This window comes from Phalaenopsis equestris, unplaced genomic scaffold, assembly GCF_001263595.1.
Source record: "Phalaenopsis equestris unplaced genomic scaffold, ASM126359v1 Scaffold000101, whole genome shotgun sequence".
NCBI classification, from domain to species: Eukaryota; Viridiplantae; Streptophyta; class Magnoliopsida; order Asparagales; family Orchidaceae; genus Phalaenopsis; species Phalaenopsis equestris.
Genome location: NW_018164543.1, coordinates 329813 through 346847, shown reverse-complemented (window position 1 = coordinate 346847; position 17035 = coordinate 329813). Strand labels below are relative to the sequence as shown.

The 17035-nt window shown below is 32.8% G+C and overlaps 1 protein-coding gene across 4 annotated transcripts in view; it reads right to left on the bottom strand.

Annotated features, from left to right (window-relative positions):
• LOC110020570 (ubiquitin-conjugating enzyme E2 7-like) overlaps positions 1 to 17035 on the bottom strand; it is a 42211-nt gene that overhangs the window by 14235 nt on the left and 10941 nt on the right. For 3 of the 4 annotated variants that reach the window (XM_020718712.1, XM_020718715.1, XM_020718713.1), the window contains exon 5: positions 15282 to 15359. In XM_020718712.1, the coding sequence (XP_020574371.1) occupies positions 15282 to 15359 (78 nt within the window). Of the gene's footprint in view, positions 1 to 8382; positions 8499 to 15281; positions 15360 to 17035 lie in introns of those variants that run through there. The other variant, XM_020718714.1, reaches the window with a different exon arrangement.

Here is a 17035-nt window from a genome sequence, read left to right as displayed (position 1 = left end):
AGATAAAGGCCTGGGAAGAATAGAGATCGAATGTAAGAAGTCATACGCAGGTAAATTCAAAGTCTCTTCAAAAGATTATTTTTTTACCATGTTGAAATCGATGTCACATTAAACGTCGACCATTTTGATTATTTTTTGCCAGATAAAGGCCTGGGAAGAATAGAGATCGAATGTAAGAAGTCATACGCAGGTAAATTCAAAGTCTCTTCAAAAGATTATTTTTTGCCGAGATGAGAATGATTAGGTGGATGAGTGGCTTTACACTTAGAGACAAAATGCGGAATGAATATATTCGTGATAGGGTTGGTGTAGCTCCTGTGCAGACAAAATTAGAGAAAGTCGTCTTAGATGGTTTGGTCATATTAAACGTCGACCATTAGATGATCCGATTAGGAGAGTAGATGTTTTAAATTCGACTTGTGTTAAGAAAAACAGAGGTAGACCTAGGAAGACTTGGGCTTATTGTATTAAAAATGATTTTAATTTACTAGAACTAAATGAAAATATGATACTAAATAGGACGCAATGGAGAAAAAGGATTCATGTAGCCGACCCCACATAGTGGGATTAAGGCTTTGTTGTTGTTGTTGTTGTTGTGTTGTTATTTTCTTCTAGACAAAAATGTATCGGAAGAATATGAAATCAGTATTAAAATTGCCACTACTATCACAAGGATCGATTGAATATTCCAAAAGTTTGTTGCCCATGATTGAGAAGATATATAGAGGGAGAATAACGAGGGTAGTGTTTTCCACTACAAATTTTCCATACAAATAAAAAACATGCAGAAACAAACTAGCAGGTTGAATATTGACTAAATAATAAGAAAAACAAAATAAAATTTGACAAAATCCTATAAACCTAGCCAAAAGTGAAGTTAGGAGTTAGGGGTAGGTATCTAATTCAGGTCAATCCAATGGAGAAAAAAATGACAATAACAGAGTTTATGGGTGAACATGCCAGAAAAGTCGATCTTTTATCAAGCTCTATTGAAATCCCACAATTAAATTAAATGAGAAAATTTACTTGACATATGGCATCTATTTTGTCCTAGATTTACATAAGATCACCCTACTGTATACATGGAGTAAATTCTCTTTGGATCCTTGAAAAATATATATATAGGACGCTATCATGATAGTTTTCCATAAAAGATACTAGTTATGCTCCTTATCGGCCACACAAAAAGGAGACAATACACCATGATCATCGTAATCATTAGTGCTAGTAAAAAAACCCAAAATACAAAATTTGCTCAATTTTTGAGTTGAATGAAATTGACACTAACAGGTGAATTGAATTTCAAGCAAGATACTTGACCTAAATATAGTTCCATTTTACAGTGGTATGTAGAAGATTCAATTCAATTCATCTAAAAATAATTGTACAACATATACATATTTTTTTCAATTTTTACTCCAATCATAGCAGAAAATTGAAGGCACAAGGATCGAGGCTATGCACTGTGAAATCATATTTTTTTCAATTTTTCTAAATGGTGTCAATAAAAAGTTAGGATGTTCCTTCTAATCTTTATTATTATTCTCTAAGATTTGGGTTTCCATTTTCAACAAATATTTTTACTCTCTAAAATTAGGGTTTTCAGTTCCAACCTTATCTCTCTTGTTGAATCCTCCTTCTTTTCAAGATGCATGAGTTCTTTGACTTTTCTTCAAATGAATCAATGATAAATAATAGTGAACATAATGAAGGAGAACTCCATGTATTTAAAGCATCTTATTGCTTGACTGGAAAAAAATACATTAAATGGTCCCAATCTGTAAACACATTTCTTAAGGGAAAAGAAAAATCCAACACCTTTTGGATCAACCTCTAGAGCCTAAAGATCCAAAGTTTACTTCGAAAGAAACAGATTCCATGATCATGAAAGAAACAGATTCCATGATCATGATATGGTTGTGGAACACCATGCTAACGGAAATCAATGGACATTTTATGTTTCACTTCCCTTCAAAAAAAGATTTAGGATGCAGCCAAACAAACACACTCAAAGGTAAAAAATGTTGCAACATCTATGAAATCAAAACAAAGCTCGTCATTACCAAACAAAGGAATATTCATGTCATTGAATGCTTTAACACCATAAAGATTTATTGGTTAGAGTTGGGCTACAACAAATATCTCAAAATATCACGCTGTGAGGATGTGGAGATACTTACAAAATTCATCGAGTAAGAGAGGATCTTTGAGTTTTTGGCCAGACTCAATAAAGAGTTTGGTCATATTCAAATTCATATCTTAAGTAGAGAAAACTTTCCTTCTCTAAATGAAGTATTCTTTCTCGTTTCGAGTAGAAAAAGGATGAAGAATTATGATGATCAATATTCTAGTTTCTTGAGATATCAGCCATAACTTTTGAATCCCAATAAAAGGAACTTTTTGTCACAAAACCTTCTCAAAAGGACAATATCCCCATAAGGGAAACCTCCGATGCAACTACAACAAAAAAAGGCACACCAAAGATAAATATTGGAAACTTCATGCAAACACTAATACCATGGAGGAAATAAAAAAGAACAAGCCTGCTAGTGGAGTCGGAATGATTAAATTCAAAAGAAATCGACAAATTAAGGAATTTTCTCAATTCCTTAGAAAATTAATTAGAGACTTATTCTCTTGCTCAAAATGTAATGGTTTTTAATTTTTATACTCTTAGTAACTATAATATTTTTTTTCCCTTTCATAGATCCTAGATTTGAAGGTCACCAAACACATGAAAAACCTGACCAATATATTTCAAACTTATAAACACCGTCCTACTAATAAAAAAATAAAAATTACAAATAAATCTTTAAAAATTGTTAAAGAAATTTTAATTTCTCCCAAATTAACTCTTAGCAACATATTATAAGTCACACATCATGCACTTGATCTTTTATCTATTCAAAAATTTATCAAATAGCATAACAACAGTCATATTTTTTAACTAAATATTTTGTTTTTTAGGGTCTCACCATGTGAAAAATGATTAGACTAGGTAGAAAAAAGAATTAGTTATAAATACTATCAACATCTAAACCCATCAGTATAGACTATGAGATTTTTCTTTTAAAAATCTTCAGTATACATTTTCTTTGGTTTCCATAAATACAAACATTAAAAGCTTTTATAGTGAAACTTATAAACTTGCTAGATATCACTGTGCATCCTTTCCTAAAATAACTCCATATCTTTTAATCCTTTTGTATTAAATACCCTTCTAAAATCCTCAACATCTAAGAAGCCACAAATTTTGATACATTTATTCATGATTGTACTAGAATGACATAAGTATATTTAATAAAATAGAAATTTTATATTAGTATTGTACTTCATATTTACAATCACGACAAAAAATCAATTTAAATTTAAAATCAAAATTTTCAGGACTGATAAAGCTCGTGATTAATTTAGTTACACATTAACATGTTCTTTCAAAACAAAGTAATATTTACCAATATTCCTACCCTTAATACTATCCAACAAAAAAAAGTGACAAAAAAGAAAAAAGTGTCGCCTTCTAAAGGTAATTGGGACACTTTCTCTTGCACAATCAAAAACCAAAACAATATTGGAGAGAATGTATTCTAACACCTATCCATTTAATCGATAAAATACCCTCAATTGATTCTAAAAATTCATTAATTTATTTGATAGAATTCTTTCCTACGAACTTCTCAAAGATTCCCAAAACTTTTTGCATACATTGCTTATGTTCAAATCCATAAGCATGAAGAAAATTTTGATCCAAGATCTCTCAAATACATATTTATTGGATATTATACACACAAAAAGTGTACAAATGTTATAATCTACCCACAAAAAGGTTATTCACTTCAATCAATGTCACGCTTGATAAAACTCATAACTTCTTCACTCAAACTCATCTTAGAGAATTCTCATCTTGATAAATTTGATGAATCTTTCAACTTGATATTCATGTAACCGGAAAATCCTTCAAAAATATATCTTGTACCAAATATCCCCCCTTCAGGTCTATACAAGAAGAAACAAACTCAACCAAGATCTTCAGTAAGTCCAAGACTTAAAATCGTTACCAGTTAATACTACTCAGCTTACTATCACTCATTTATATTTTCTCTCAGTACAGCTTATTTATAAATTCTCTCCATCTCATAAAGTTTTTTCTAATCAACATCAAAACCAATCATATTTCTATTCCACAAACCATATTAAGGTAATTGAAAATAAAAACTGAAAGAAAACTATGATGAAAGAGATGAATACTTTAGAAAAAAGACATATATGAAAGATCATTGAATTTCCAGAAAAAAAAAGACGATAGAATGTAAATGAATTTTCACGGAGAAGTACAATGCAGATGGAAGCCTAGAAAGAAATAAAGTAAAGATTTATAGCAAAAGGATATATTCAATCATATGCAATTGATTGTTAAGAAGCTTTTGTTATAGTTACAAAAAATAACAATATTTGCATTATGATATCCCTAGCAACTAATTATGTGTGGCCTATACAACAATATGATTTAAAAGATATTATTTATATGGTAATGTCGAATAAGAGGTATATATAAATCCACCATCAGAATTTAAGAGCCCTTTTAAAAAAATTGGGTATGCAAATTGAAAAAATCCTATATGTACTAAAACAATTACCAAAGGCTTGGCTTGACGGATTTACAAAAACTATGAAAGGAGCTAAACACAAACAGAGTTAAGGTGCCTACAATCTCTTCATAAAACACTCTCTTGAAGATAAAATTTTAATCCTTATTATGTATGTTGACAAAATGATTGTTACAAGAGATGACAAATATTGAATTTGAAATTAAAAGTTAGGAAAACTCGAATATTTCTTAAGAATAAAAATGACTCATTCAAAAAAATAGATATGCATATCAAAATAAAATAATGCTATGAATCAACTAAAAGAGACCAAGATGACAAAGTGCAAACTGTGTGAAACAACAATTGAACCAGGACAAAAAATAGACCTTAATGAAGGAGTTGATATAAATACAAGATAATATCAAAGGTTCACCTTCAAGTAACTTATAGAATCCTCAAATATCTCAAATCAAGCCCAGGAAAAGAAATTTTAGACAAAAGACATAATATCCTACAATTTGAAGAATACACAAATGCAGATTATGCAAGATCACCGGTGGATAGAATGTCTACTCAAGGGTATTGTACATTTTTTGGAAAATTTTTCATAACTTGGAGAAGCAAAAACAGTCAGTGGTTTCAAAAACAAATGTTGAAGCCGAGTTTAGAGCTATTGCACAAGAGATTTGTGAGTTTCTATGGTTTATAATTATATTAAAGGACTTGAAATCAAATGAAATAAACATATGAAATTATATTGGGATGATAAATCTATCATCAATATTGCACATAATCATGTACAACATTGTTGATAGGTGCTTTATAAAAGAGAAATTTGAAAATTGCCTGATTTGTACTCCATAATTGTCCATGTGAAATCAACTGGTTGACATATTAACCAAAGGGCTATGCAACTCAATATTCAAAAATATCATAAGCAAAATTTGGGAGTTGATATATAATCAGCGTGTTTCTTAAAGGATTACCAACCCTTAAATATTTTATTCACCTTTTTTTATTTATGCCTATTTTGTAATGCCTTTGGGAGCTAATATATACATTCCCGCTTGAATAAAGAAATGAATTAAAATTTTTGAGAGTTTCTCTCATTACTTATTTTTCTACATATTTGATATAATCGTTTTCTCTAACAATATGTATTTTGTACAATTCGAAGTCAGCTAAAAATTGATTAAGCTAATCCAATATCATTTAGAGCGAGTTGGCTTAAATCAAAAAATAAATTGAGGTTGAATTTGAGCTGAGTAAAACTTATTTTACTCTAGTTGTTATTAGCCTCGGCCATCATTACCATAGACCTAATAATCAAAGTGATCCTCAAATAAGGGTCTGAGCTGAATTTTTCTCATTTAATAGTGGACATAACCCAAACACATTTTGATTGGATAACAGACATAAGAGGACAATTTCACAATAAAAATATTACTAAAAATCTGTGCCATTAGATCAAAACACAGGAATTGATACTTTGTACAGTTAGATTTATTTCTCTATGACCCTAAGATTGTAATTCGCGTGTTTTCTTATAGATTTACTGGTCCCTAATTATTTTACCTCTTTTTTTAGTTTATTCCTATTTTGTAATGCCTTTGGGAGTTGATATATACATTCCCTCTTGAACAAAGAAAGGAATGAAAATTCTCCAGAACTTTTCCAATTACTTATTTTTCTACATATTTGATATTATCGCTTCCTCTAACAATATATATTTTATACAATTTGAAGTCAATTCAAAATTGATTTAGCTAATCAAAAGATCATTTTGAGTCGATTTGGCTCAAATCAAAGATAAATTGTTTGAAATTCAGAATAATGCGGAATAAAGCAGAATTATTTTCATAGATATGAGAGAGAGTATAAATAACCCTTACATAAATCATAGAATATGAAAAATAATAAAAAGTAAAAAATATGAAAGGAGAGATATATCACTAACATCTCCAATTAATCAATTCATATTAATTATTTGGAGATAAAAAAAATATAAAATAAGAAAGTCTAAAATAGGAAAGAAAAAAACTTTTAATCCAAGGAAATAAATATAAAATAGGAAAAAAAAACTCTTAATCCAAGGAAATAAATATAAAATAGGAAAGGAAATAACTCATAATCTAAAAAAGTAGTTTATTCCTCATAACTTCTCCTAATTCCTCATAACTTCTCCCTCATAACTTCTCCTAGGAATAAATTATTTCATAATATAACTTCTAACACTCCCCCTCAAGTTGAAACATGCTTGGATTTAAAAACAATGGGCTAAGAAAATCCGGGTGAAGTAGAACTTCAACTCTTCATCTCGTACTTCGGTTGTCGTTGACTGCAGTTACTGCAGTTTCTGTCGGTAGGCGGAAAACTCTTATAGGTAATGCAGCAAAGGAGTTTGCAAGGAAATAGACAACTACGGTTATCTTTGACTGCAGTTCTTATAGTGTTTGTAGGTATGTGCAGAAGGCTCTTACAGGAATGTTTCAGAGGAGTTTGCAGGGGAGTTTGCAGGGGAGTTGACAACCGTAGTTGTCTTTGACTGCAGTTTTTGCAGTATAAGTAGGCGGAAGGCTCCTACAAGTGATGTTACTGGAAAGTTTGCCAAGAAGTAGACAACCTATAAAAAAATTAACTTCTAGCTAACTGCGGTCGTCTTTAACTGCAGTTTCCGCAGTGTCTGTAAGTAGGCGGAAAAATCATACAGCTAATGTTGCAAAGAAGTTTGCAGAGAAGTAAACAACCAACAGGAAAAACAATAGGGTATGACCTACAGAAAAAAAGGAAAGCTCTGGAGGTAAGCCATACTCAGGAAAAGCTCTAGAGGAGGACTTGATACAGAAAAAAGCTCCAAAAGAATGTCTGTTGCAGGAAAATCTCTGTAGAAGGGTCTGCTGCAAGAAAGAGAGGGGCTGATGCATGAAAAAGTTTCGAAGGAGAGTCTGCTGCTAGAAAAGCTCAGGAGGGCCTGCTGCAGAAAAAATTTCGGAGTGTTAACAAAGAAGATTTCCAAGCGGCGTGAAGGTTTAGAAGCCTACAGGGATAAACCGATGAAGGCAATTTAACTGGCCAACATCCCTCACATGAAATTTCGATATGAAAAGGAACCTACCAGAGAAAAACTAGGAATGGAATTCAGTATAATGAGTATATGCAACGACAAAATACTCAAGGAGGAGCACATTTTCCATTAATAAATAACATTCAAAAAAACACTCTCATTGCATGAAATACAACACCAAAAAATCAATGCTTACTACGAGCCTGGCAGATGAACGTGTACCAGGGAAGCAAGCAAATTACAGCCTCAAACGGATCGACTCTCGATCATGTTCGTGAAAAAAATAAACTTGTAAAGCATCCAATGCGACCGCAACCTAGATAGGTACAGTAATAACAAAGTACAACAAATATGAATCTCCTCCAGAATGTTTAGAATCCTTGGTCACAAGTTTCACCTTTTGGAAACAAGAACCAAGTTTGCTGACACTGTCATACATTCCAGGAAGACCATAGGCCAAGTAACAAGAATGCCAAGTAACATCAATGCTCCACTCAACAGAGCCTGATCTTCTCTAACGCTATTATTGACTTCAAAAATCTTGGATCCAACCAACAGTTACATAACTAGTCAAGATGTCAAAATGGGAATGATCCCCAACACCAAAACAGTTCCTCTGTTGGATGCAAGAATTACACGCATCCAGTATAAAAGATCAACGACGGTGGTAGAGTAGAAGCCACAGAGGGGAAGCTAACTACAAACTAGAAAAAAGAAAAAAGATATCACCGTGTAGATGACCTTCTCCCTGAAAGGTACCCTTAGATATGCACTCTCCACCTCTGGTAAGATCGTCAGAAACGACCTCACTAGATGTAGCACCCTAAATAGCCCCACCATTTTTTCTGCATATCAATCAAAGCATAGAGTCCTTAAAAATTCCAAAAAAGATATGGAAGTGAAAGAAAATCATAGCATAACAGCAAAGATAAATCGAAGAAAAGTGATGGCGAAATGGACAAGCCTAGCTCATATCTCGACAGAATAAACATAGGACAACAAGCAGGATCCTGCAGAGAGAATGTGTCCTCCCTTCCTACAAGGGGAATGGCAGGGAGTCCGACGACTCTGGAGGGAGGACCAACAGCTAGAGTAGGCAATTTGGCTCTGATACAATGTTTGAAATTCATAATAATACAGAATAAAATAGAATTATTTTCATTGATATGAAAGAGAATATAAATAATCATACATGAATCCTAGAATATGAAAGATAATAAAAAGAAAATAATATGAAATGAAAGATATATCTCCAATTAAACAATTCATGTTAATTATTTGAAGATAAAAGAAATAACATAAAATAGAAAAACTTTAATTAGGAAAGGAAATAACTCCTAATCCAGAAAATAAATAAAAAATAGGGAAAAAATAACTCATAATCTAAGAAAATAATTTATTCCTTGTAACTTCTCTCAGAATATTTCCTAATATAACTTCTAACATAAATTGATATTGAATTTGAGTCAAGTAAAACTTTTTTGTACTCTACTTGTTATTATCCTTAGCCATCATTAACATAGACCAAATAATCACAGTGATCCTTGAAGAAGGATCTGAGCTGACTTTTTCTCATTTTGATAGTGGACATAATCCAAGCACATTTTGATTGGATCACAGACATAAGAGGACAATTTCACAGTGAAGAATATAACTAAACATAAGTTAATTCCTTTGGTCGATACTAAATTAACAGATTTGTAATATAACATCTTTGAAAATAAGTTAATAATGAAGAAATAATTGTGGATGAACAGCAAAAAATAAGTGGGAATAATTAAAAATATAGATTGAAGTAAAACGCTTCCTACATATCATAGGCAACAATTGTATATCGAAATCCATGATTCACGTTAATATTCTCTTAACATGACTAAATAATTAAACAAATTTGAAGAAAACCAGACAAGAAATTTGATTGGGAGATTAAAAAAATTTATAAATAACTTAGAGATTTAAAAGTTAAATTAAAGTAGAACCATACCAGCCTAATATAAATTAGAGGAAACATATAGCAAAGCAATAAAAGTAGAAAAAAACTTGAAAATAAAGTCAAAAATGAAAAAATCTCCCCTATGACCACCCTAAATCTAGTATTGCCATGGTTGCATATTCTTGACAGCGAAGTAGACAAGCACAACCTTTTATTAAATTGTCATTTCTACTCCTAAGGACATAGTAGCTGCTCAAAATTCTAATGGACCAGGATCTTTCAAATGTATTTAAGCATGCCAGACTGCACCTAAATGCCCTCATCATGTTTTGGCCCAAGTATATGAAGAATAAGGATAATATAAGTGATGGTCAACATAAATTTATGGGAAATAATGATTCATGGTTTGGATAATAGCAATTAGATTGTGCTTCATCATAGGATCATTTACTAGTTGTAATATATATGACCTTTAGTATTCACATTAACGATATCAAAAGCAGAGAACTGGCATATCCCATATGTATAGTTATAATAGCAAAAGATGAAGTCCAACATAATGAAAATGCCATTAACATATTATCTAAAGGCTCCTTGAGTAAATGCATTCTCGAAGTCAGGCTACTCAAAATGTTTTAATATTGCATGTGCTAACAAGAAATCTTTATCACTAAAAGATTTCATGTACTCATTCAATTATATAGTTATTCTAATATGATATAGTGACAAAATACTATTCATGGAAATTAATAGAAATATACTATATCACCTTCGGCTTTCTGATATGGATGTTCTCCACTATAGTAAAACCAATATTTATGCTTCCAAATTTAAGGGAGCCAAAATTAAATTGAAATCATCTAAAAGCTGGTGGAACAAATATATGTTTCCTCTACCAATAAACGTGTAAACAGAATAGAAATGTTTACCAACAAAATGAGAAAAAGGTCAAAATGGTACATAGACTATTCATGAGGAGCCATTTTAGTTCTAAATAAACAAATGTGTTAAACTGAATCCATGGCTTCTCAAATTTAATCCAAAATAATCTATAACTCAAAATTGATCCAAAATACTCCAACAAAGAGATTATTTTGAATCATATTTGAGCGGTCAGGAGCTTAAATTGATATATTAGATAGACAGGACTAAAATGATCCCTAGCATGACCCCATGCAAAAAATTTAGGGATCGTTTTAACAATTTTCTTGACAAAAAGTTTGATCTGATTGTTATGTTACTTTCTCAGGAATTATAGTCCATGACTATTGACGATTGTTCTATTTATTGTGCGTTTTTAACTAAAAATTTCTTAACATAACAGTAAATGAGAAACCCAATGAGTTTTCACCTGTCATATTCAACATATCATGTCCCATTACCATATCTACCTCATTATCACAAGATACCTAATAAACATTTTGAATTAAAATGTCGAGTAGATGAGTTACTACAAAAACACTTCATTAGAAAAGAACTTAAATTTTTATGCAATTACAACCCATCTAGCTCATAAGTATGGATCCTAGTGAATCTATGCTAACGGTAAAGTTGTCAAAAGTATCATTATCCGCTATAAAATTCTCATTCACCACTTGAGTGAAATGTTAAATATTGTTGGGTCCATATTTTTCCATTATTGATTTAGACGTGATTATCAGCAGATTAAACTTAAACCCATTAATAAGTAAAAATTCTGATTTAGACACAAAATAGATATTGTTTGTCATGTCCTTTGAACTTTCACCAAGACCTAACATTTTTATGATGATCCACATTCTTCATCCATATTTAACATAATATTAGAAATATATTTTGATGATATTCTCATCTTCAACATGAGTGAGTGAGATCACTCAAGCCACTTTCATTTTGTTTTACTGAAACTTCATGTTAAAAAATCATATAACGAAGAACAAAATTTATTCTTTTATACAATTTAAGGTCACCTTATTATGTTTCTACATATCTTCTTAAGGTTAAAGCAATCAAAGATTGGTCAATCCAATTTAATAAATGATGTATCTAGCTTTCATAGTTCAGCCACTTATGTTACATCCATCAAGGAAATTAGCACAATTACGGCACAATTCCTTGATGTGTTAAAACATGTTAGGTCCATTGACCACTTTCTACAAATAAAGTCAATGACTATATTAAAGAACTAATGATCGTTATCCTAATTCTTAGATCAACTTTTCAAAGATAATTGAGGCATGATAAAATGCCTCTATTATAGGCATTTGCAATGCCCTTATCCAATAAGTTCCTCCAATTGTGTAGTTCACCATCAAACACTTGTACACTGGAGATATTGTTTATTATCGCAAGAAATTATGTTATATTTTAACCATTAGTCCTAAATATATTGGCAATAGACTGTTACGTTCGCATCTAACCAAAGAGCAATTTTGTCCTTAGTGCACCTAAAGGCAATTTTGTCTTTTGTGCATCTAAGGGCAAGTTTGTCTTATGTCATTTATTATTATTTAGTATAAGTAGAGCTAATATGTTTAGGGTTGGGTTTATGCATTAGATTATTATTAGGAGTCTTAGGTTTAGGATTTGGGAGATATTTCCTATCTCTTGAATTGTAGGAATTCAGAAAGATTGTCTGCCTACCTCTCGAATTGTAGGTGTTTATCTTATATTCATGTTGTTTTGGATTATAAACGAAAAGAATTTGATTTGTCCAAGAAAAATCGTGTTGGTTTCCTCGAATCGTATCAAATGGTATCAAAGCAATAAATTTCTGGGCAACTCCTTTGCGATTTGGCGATCTAAAAAGCCAAGGGCAGAATCACGATCTTCTAATGGTAAGAGAAAGATCGTGGTGTGCCTCGAGATAGTCACAATAAGAACCAGCTGAGAAAGCAACGTCGAGACCGCAACATACCTAAGGAGGCAACGATGGAATCGCGGTGTCCAGGCCACGACATTCGCGAGTTAAGCTCACTAGAGACAAAGGATAGCGGCTTACCGAGACCCGAAACTTCATCTTTCACCCCCTTCCGTACAGTCTTCGCATACAGTCGCGATCAAAGCTAGTTGAGAAGACCCTAATAAGAAGGATCGCGGCTTACCAAGACCTGAAACTCTATCTTTCGCCTCCTCATGCACCATCTTCATGTACAGTCGCAATTTGAGCTTGGAAAGGCTCCGACGGGATTGCAACCTGCATCAAGATAGCATCCTTGCCTTGAGTGTGGAGCTGCAAGATTGGATGTGCCCTAATAGTGATCCGAGAATTCATCAACTGAATTAGGATCGGAAGTGCCCTACTAACCGAACCTCTCGTAATCTGGGAAGCTTACAACGGAATGAGACACTCCTATCGAGATTCCAACTAGCAGGAGAGCTTACAACGAATTGTGAGGTACAGTGTTCTGCCTTTTGGGATCAAAAGCTTTCCAGGGAATAATGGCGGCCAAGAAAATGTATGATTCGGAGAAGGAGAGGGATAAATGAGCCAACTTAAATCAAGGGATGGAGGGAAGGTCGCAACCATCGAAGAAAAGCTTCCATCCATGAAAACCCGATTGGAACACTTAAAGGAGATGATGAGGAGGCTTATCAAGATGCAATCCAAGACAACGTCGACGATTCAAGCTGCAAATTCTAACCAAGGGTTAACCGAAGATTCATTGGAAAAATCAAAAGGGAAAGAGATCAGATGAGAGGAACACAATAAGGATAGCATCAACCATCAAAATCTCCTCCCAGGGATCAGATGAGAGGGTGGGTGAATTAGAGATTTTCGAGGGAGGCGGTTGGGTCAAAAAATGGAGAATGGGTTATTCAAGAAGAATGTAGAAGCACAAAAAAAGAAAGGTGAGAAGCCAGAATGGGATATGTCTATGATCGAAAATGGGAGTTTTCTCTCGATACATTAGAGAAAATAGTGGAGGGAGAGGAAGTTAGGTGGCAATGCGAGGGTGAGGAAACTAAAGATGTCGATCTTTAAAGGGGAAGATGCATATGAGCGAGTGTATCAGGTAGAGCAATATTTTGCAATAAATGGGTTAACTGGAGAAGAGAAGCCCATGGCGGCAGAGTTATGTTTGGATGGAAAAGTTCTTGTATGGTTTCAGTGGATAGCAATGAGGTACCCACTCCGTTCATGAGAGAAGTATAAGGATTGTTTGTTGGAACGTTTCCAAGTTATTTGGGAAGAAGACCTACACGAGCAATTCTATGCTTTGACTTAGGAGAGGACTGTCACAAAATATAGAGAGAGATCTGAGCTATTATCAGAGCAGCTGGGGTATTTTTTGTAGCATAACAGATGGTAGAATTGTTGGCCTATAAAAGAGAAGCATAAAACTGAGTTAAGTGTTGTTGAGATAAGAATGCTTAGGTGAATGAGCGGCTTGACACTTGGAGACAAAATGTGAAACGAATGTATCCACGAAAAGGTTGGTGTAGCTCCAATAGAATATAAGACTAGAGAGAGTCATCTCAGATGATTTGGTCACATTAAACACCGATCATCTGATGATCTAGTTAGGAGAGTGGATGTTTTAGATTTGAATAATGATAAGAAAGGTGGAGATAAACCTAAAAAAAATCGGACATATTCTATAAAAAATGATTTTAATTTATTAGATTAAAATGAAAATATGACACTCGATGGGACACAATGGAGAAAAAGGAGTCAGTAGCAAACCTCACTTAGTGGGATAAAGATTTGTTGTTGTTGTTGTTGTTGTTTAACATTGAAGATCTAAGACCTAGAGCCTTTTGTGCTAACAAGTAGTTTTTCAGCAGCTATACTTTTATGAATAATGATATTATCCTTGTAATTCCATCTAGAACATCATTGCATAAAGCAGCAAGGTAAAATACATCATCACTAATGAAATCACGACAAATGTATATGAATAAATATTTGATTTGTCAGAAAAATCAACCTTTTATTAATAACTCTTTAAAGAGTTCATGAAGGTAGTGACAAATCTACTTGAACAATACACCAATTATGCTTTCAAGACAAAAACTAATTCACAAATTTAAATTTGTATTTATTTTATTAGGATTTTTTATTTAAACTAGGCAGGAATTAACATTTTGGAATAATTACATTTTAATTTTAAATTCGACAAAATTTTAGTTGAAAATGAATGAGATGATAGTATTAAATTTAATTCTTTTTTTAATAAAGGGCTAGGAGGAAGTTACTTTTCATCATACATTGCGATCAAGAACTCTTTATCATTCTCCAATACTCTCCATTCCATCCATTTCTCTTCCGACCAGGAATCACAATGAAAAATCCCAAGGTTCCAATCTCTCTCTCTACCGCCTTTTTATCCTCACAATCCCTCTCTTCACATTTGGTACATTGGATTGATTCCCCTCTAAATGTGAAAGCACACCCCTCCTTAGTTCAATTGCATCCAAAGAAAGAAATTACACATTTCAAAAAAAAGAAAAAGATCAGGATGAAGGTCTGCATTCACAAGATATCCACCACTAACTCATGACAAATATCAAAACAGGAAAATGACAAGTTACTTCCACTCATGATAAAAAGGTGTTAATAGTTTTGGGAAAACGTCACAAGAAGATTTAACTGAAAATAATCTGCAAAATGATTGTCATTACTAGCACTCTAAAAAATGGACTAGCATGTTAAACACGAAGGGTAAGAGACGTGAAAGAGCTGTCATATATGGCAGATCATGCCCCCACTTACCGCAGCTTCAACATTTGCTGGAGACTCATCATTGGGGCTTGAAAGCATTGAAATGATGCTCAGAACTATGCTCTCAACCTGGCACAGAACACTTTAGTCATTAAAATGAACGTTGTCTATTTCATTTAAAGAAAATTAAGTAATTAACTTGAAAACAACTTCATGAAAAGCCAACGGATTACAATTGTAACAATTTGCAGGAAGACATGAACAAGTTTTAAACCCAAGATGTTTCCAACTGTGTATCCACCAGCTAGCAGAAAATCAAGTTAGTCTTTTTTTTATCATCCCAGATAACACACCTCCTACTGCTTCTTTTCAGAAAAGCCTATTTTTTTCATCCATGTTCTAATGGAATACTCTATGAAATCCATCTGTCCTTCAAAGTTCAAGTAAGAACATTGGCGTTACTTTTTTTATCTAGTTACAATGCATCCATTAGAAATAACTATGTGAAAGGCTTTATGTATTCAAAGATATTAGCTTGCATACTTTCTCAATCTAAATTTAGTAGAACTCTTGACAAATTTGAACAGATGTGTGGGGACATGCACCTCCTTCATCATCAGGTGGTTCTAGCACTTGACTATTTATCCTGAAAGAGAAGTCTTGATGTTTTTATCCAGCCTTTTTTGGTTCAAAGAAGTTGGTCCAAGGATGCTTCCAAATCAAAATCAAATCCTTTCATAAGGATTGTTATACATGTACTAAGTTTATATCCTATAACAAAATGCATAGCCTATCTAGTATTATGCATACAGCTCAACAAAAAAGCTTGCTGAGAGAAGAAAACAGCATAGAAAAGCAAAACGCACTTTAACTATGTTTTATGCTTCAAATATGCTTTGTACCTTAGGCCCAAATACTTTCATACATCAGTCTATCATTTAGATTGCCAAAGGAACACCAAGATAATTGGTAAAAAGTCATACTCCATCTCCTTGAGAGTTTCTGGCCGTGATTATTATGAAAAGAGAAGCTATGATCAAAATCTGAAAAGTGAATACACATAGGCTATGAAAATGAAAGATATGAATGTTTGGATAGAAAAGGGAAAAAAATCATTACTCCAATAACGAAGGATTTGATGAAAGTTCTATCTAGAAGCCAAAAACGTTGACAAATAAGGTTTTAGAACAATCAAAAAGATATGGATCTCCAAACCATTTTTTTCATAATCAAAGTAGGAAAGACAGCACTAAATAATCAACCTCATCAATCTAACAGCCATGCGCTAAAATCCTGCTTAGTGATGCAAAACCTAGTAAACTTTTGTGCAAGCTGAAGAGAGAAGTGCAGAGATTCATAAAAGCATCTTGAACTAGATTTCATAGCTTTCAATCTTTCATTAAGTTTTCATAGAGATATCGGTTCACAGAGACCAACTTTTGTGCAAGCTGAAGAGAGAAGTGCAGAGATTCATAAAAGCTTCTTTAACTTGATTTCATAGTTTTCAATCTTTCATTAAGTTTTCATAGAGATATCGGTTCACAAAGACCGATAGCTGACCACTCATTGTTTGTTTACAAATAGGATGGTACTATTTTAATTATAGTCTGCAAGTTGATATATAATTGAGAAAAGTGCCAATTAAGATAGTTATTAGGCAGCAGAAAGCATGCTATATAAAAAGTTCCAATAAGGTAACGTGAAGGGTAAAGATTTTGGGGAATAATGATTGAGCAAAGTTCAATGAGGCTTATGCTTCAATGAGTATTACATGAGGTTTATGTCTCACATAATGTGAGGCCCGT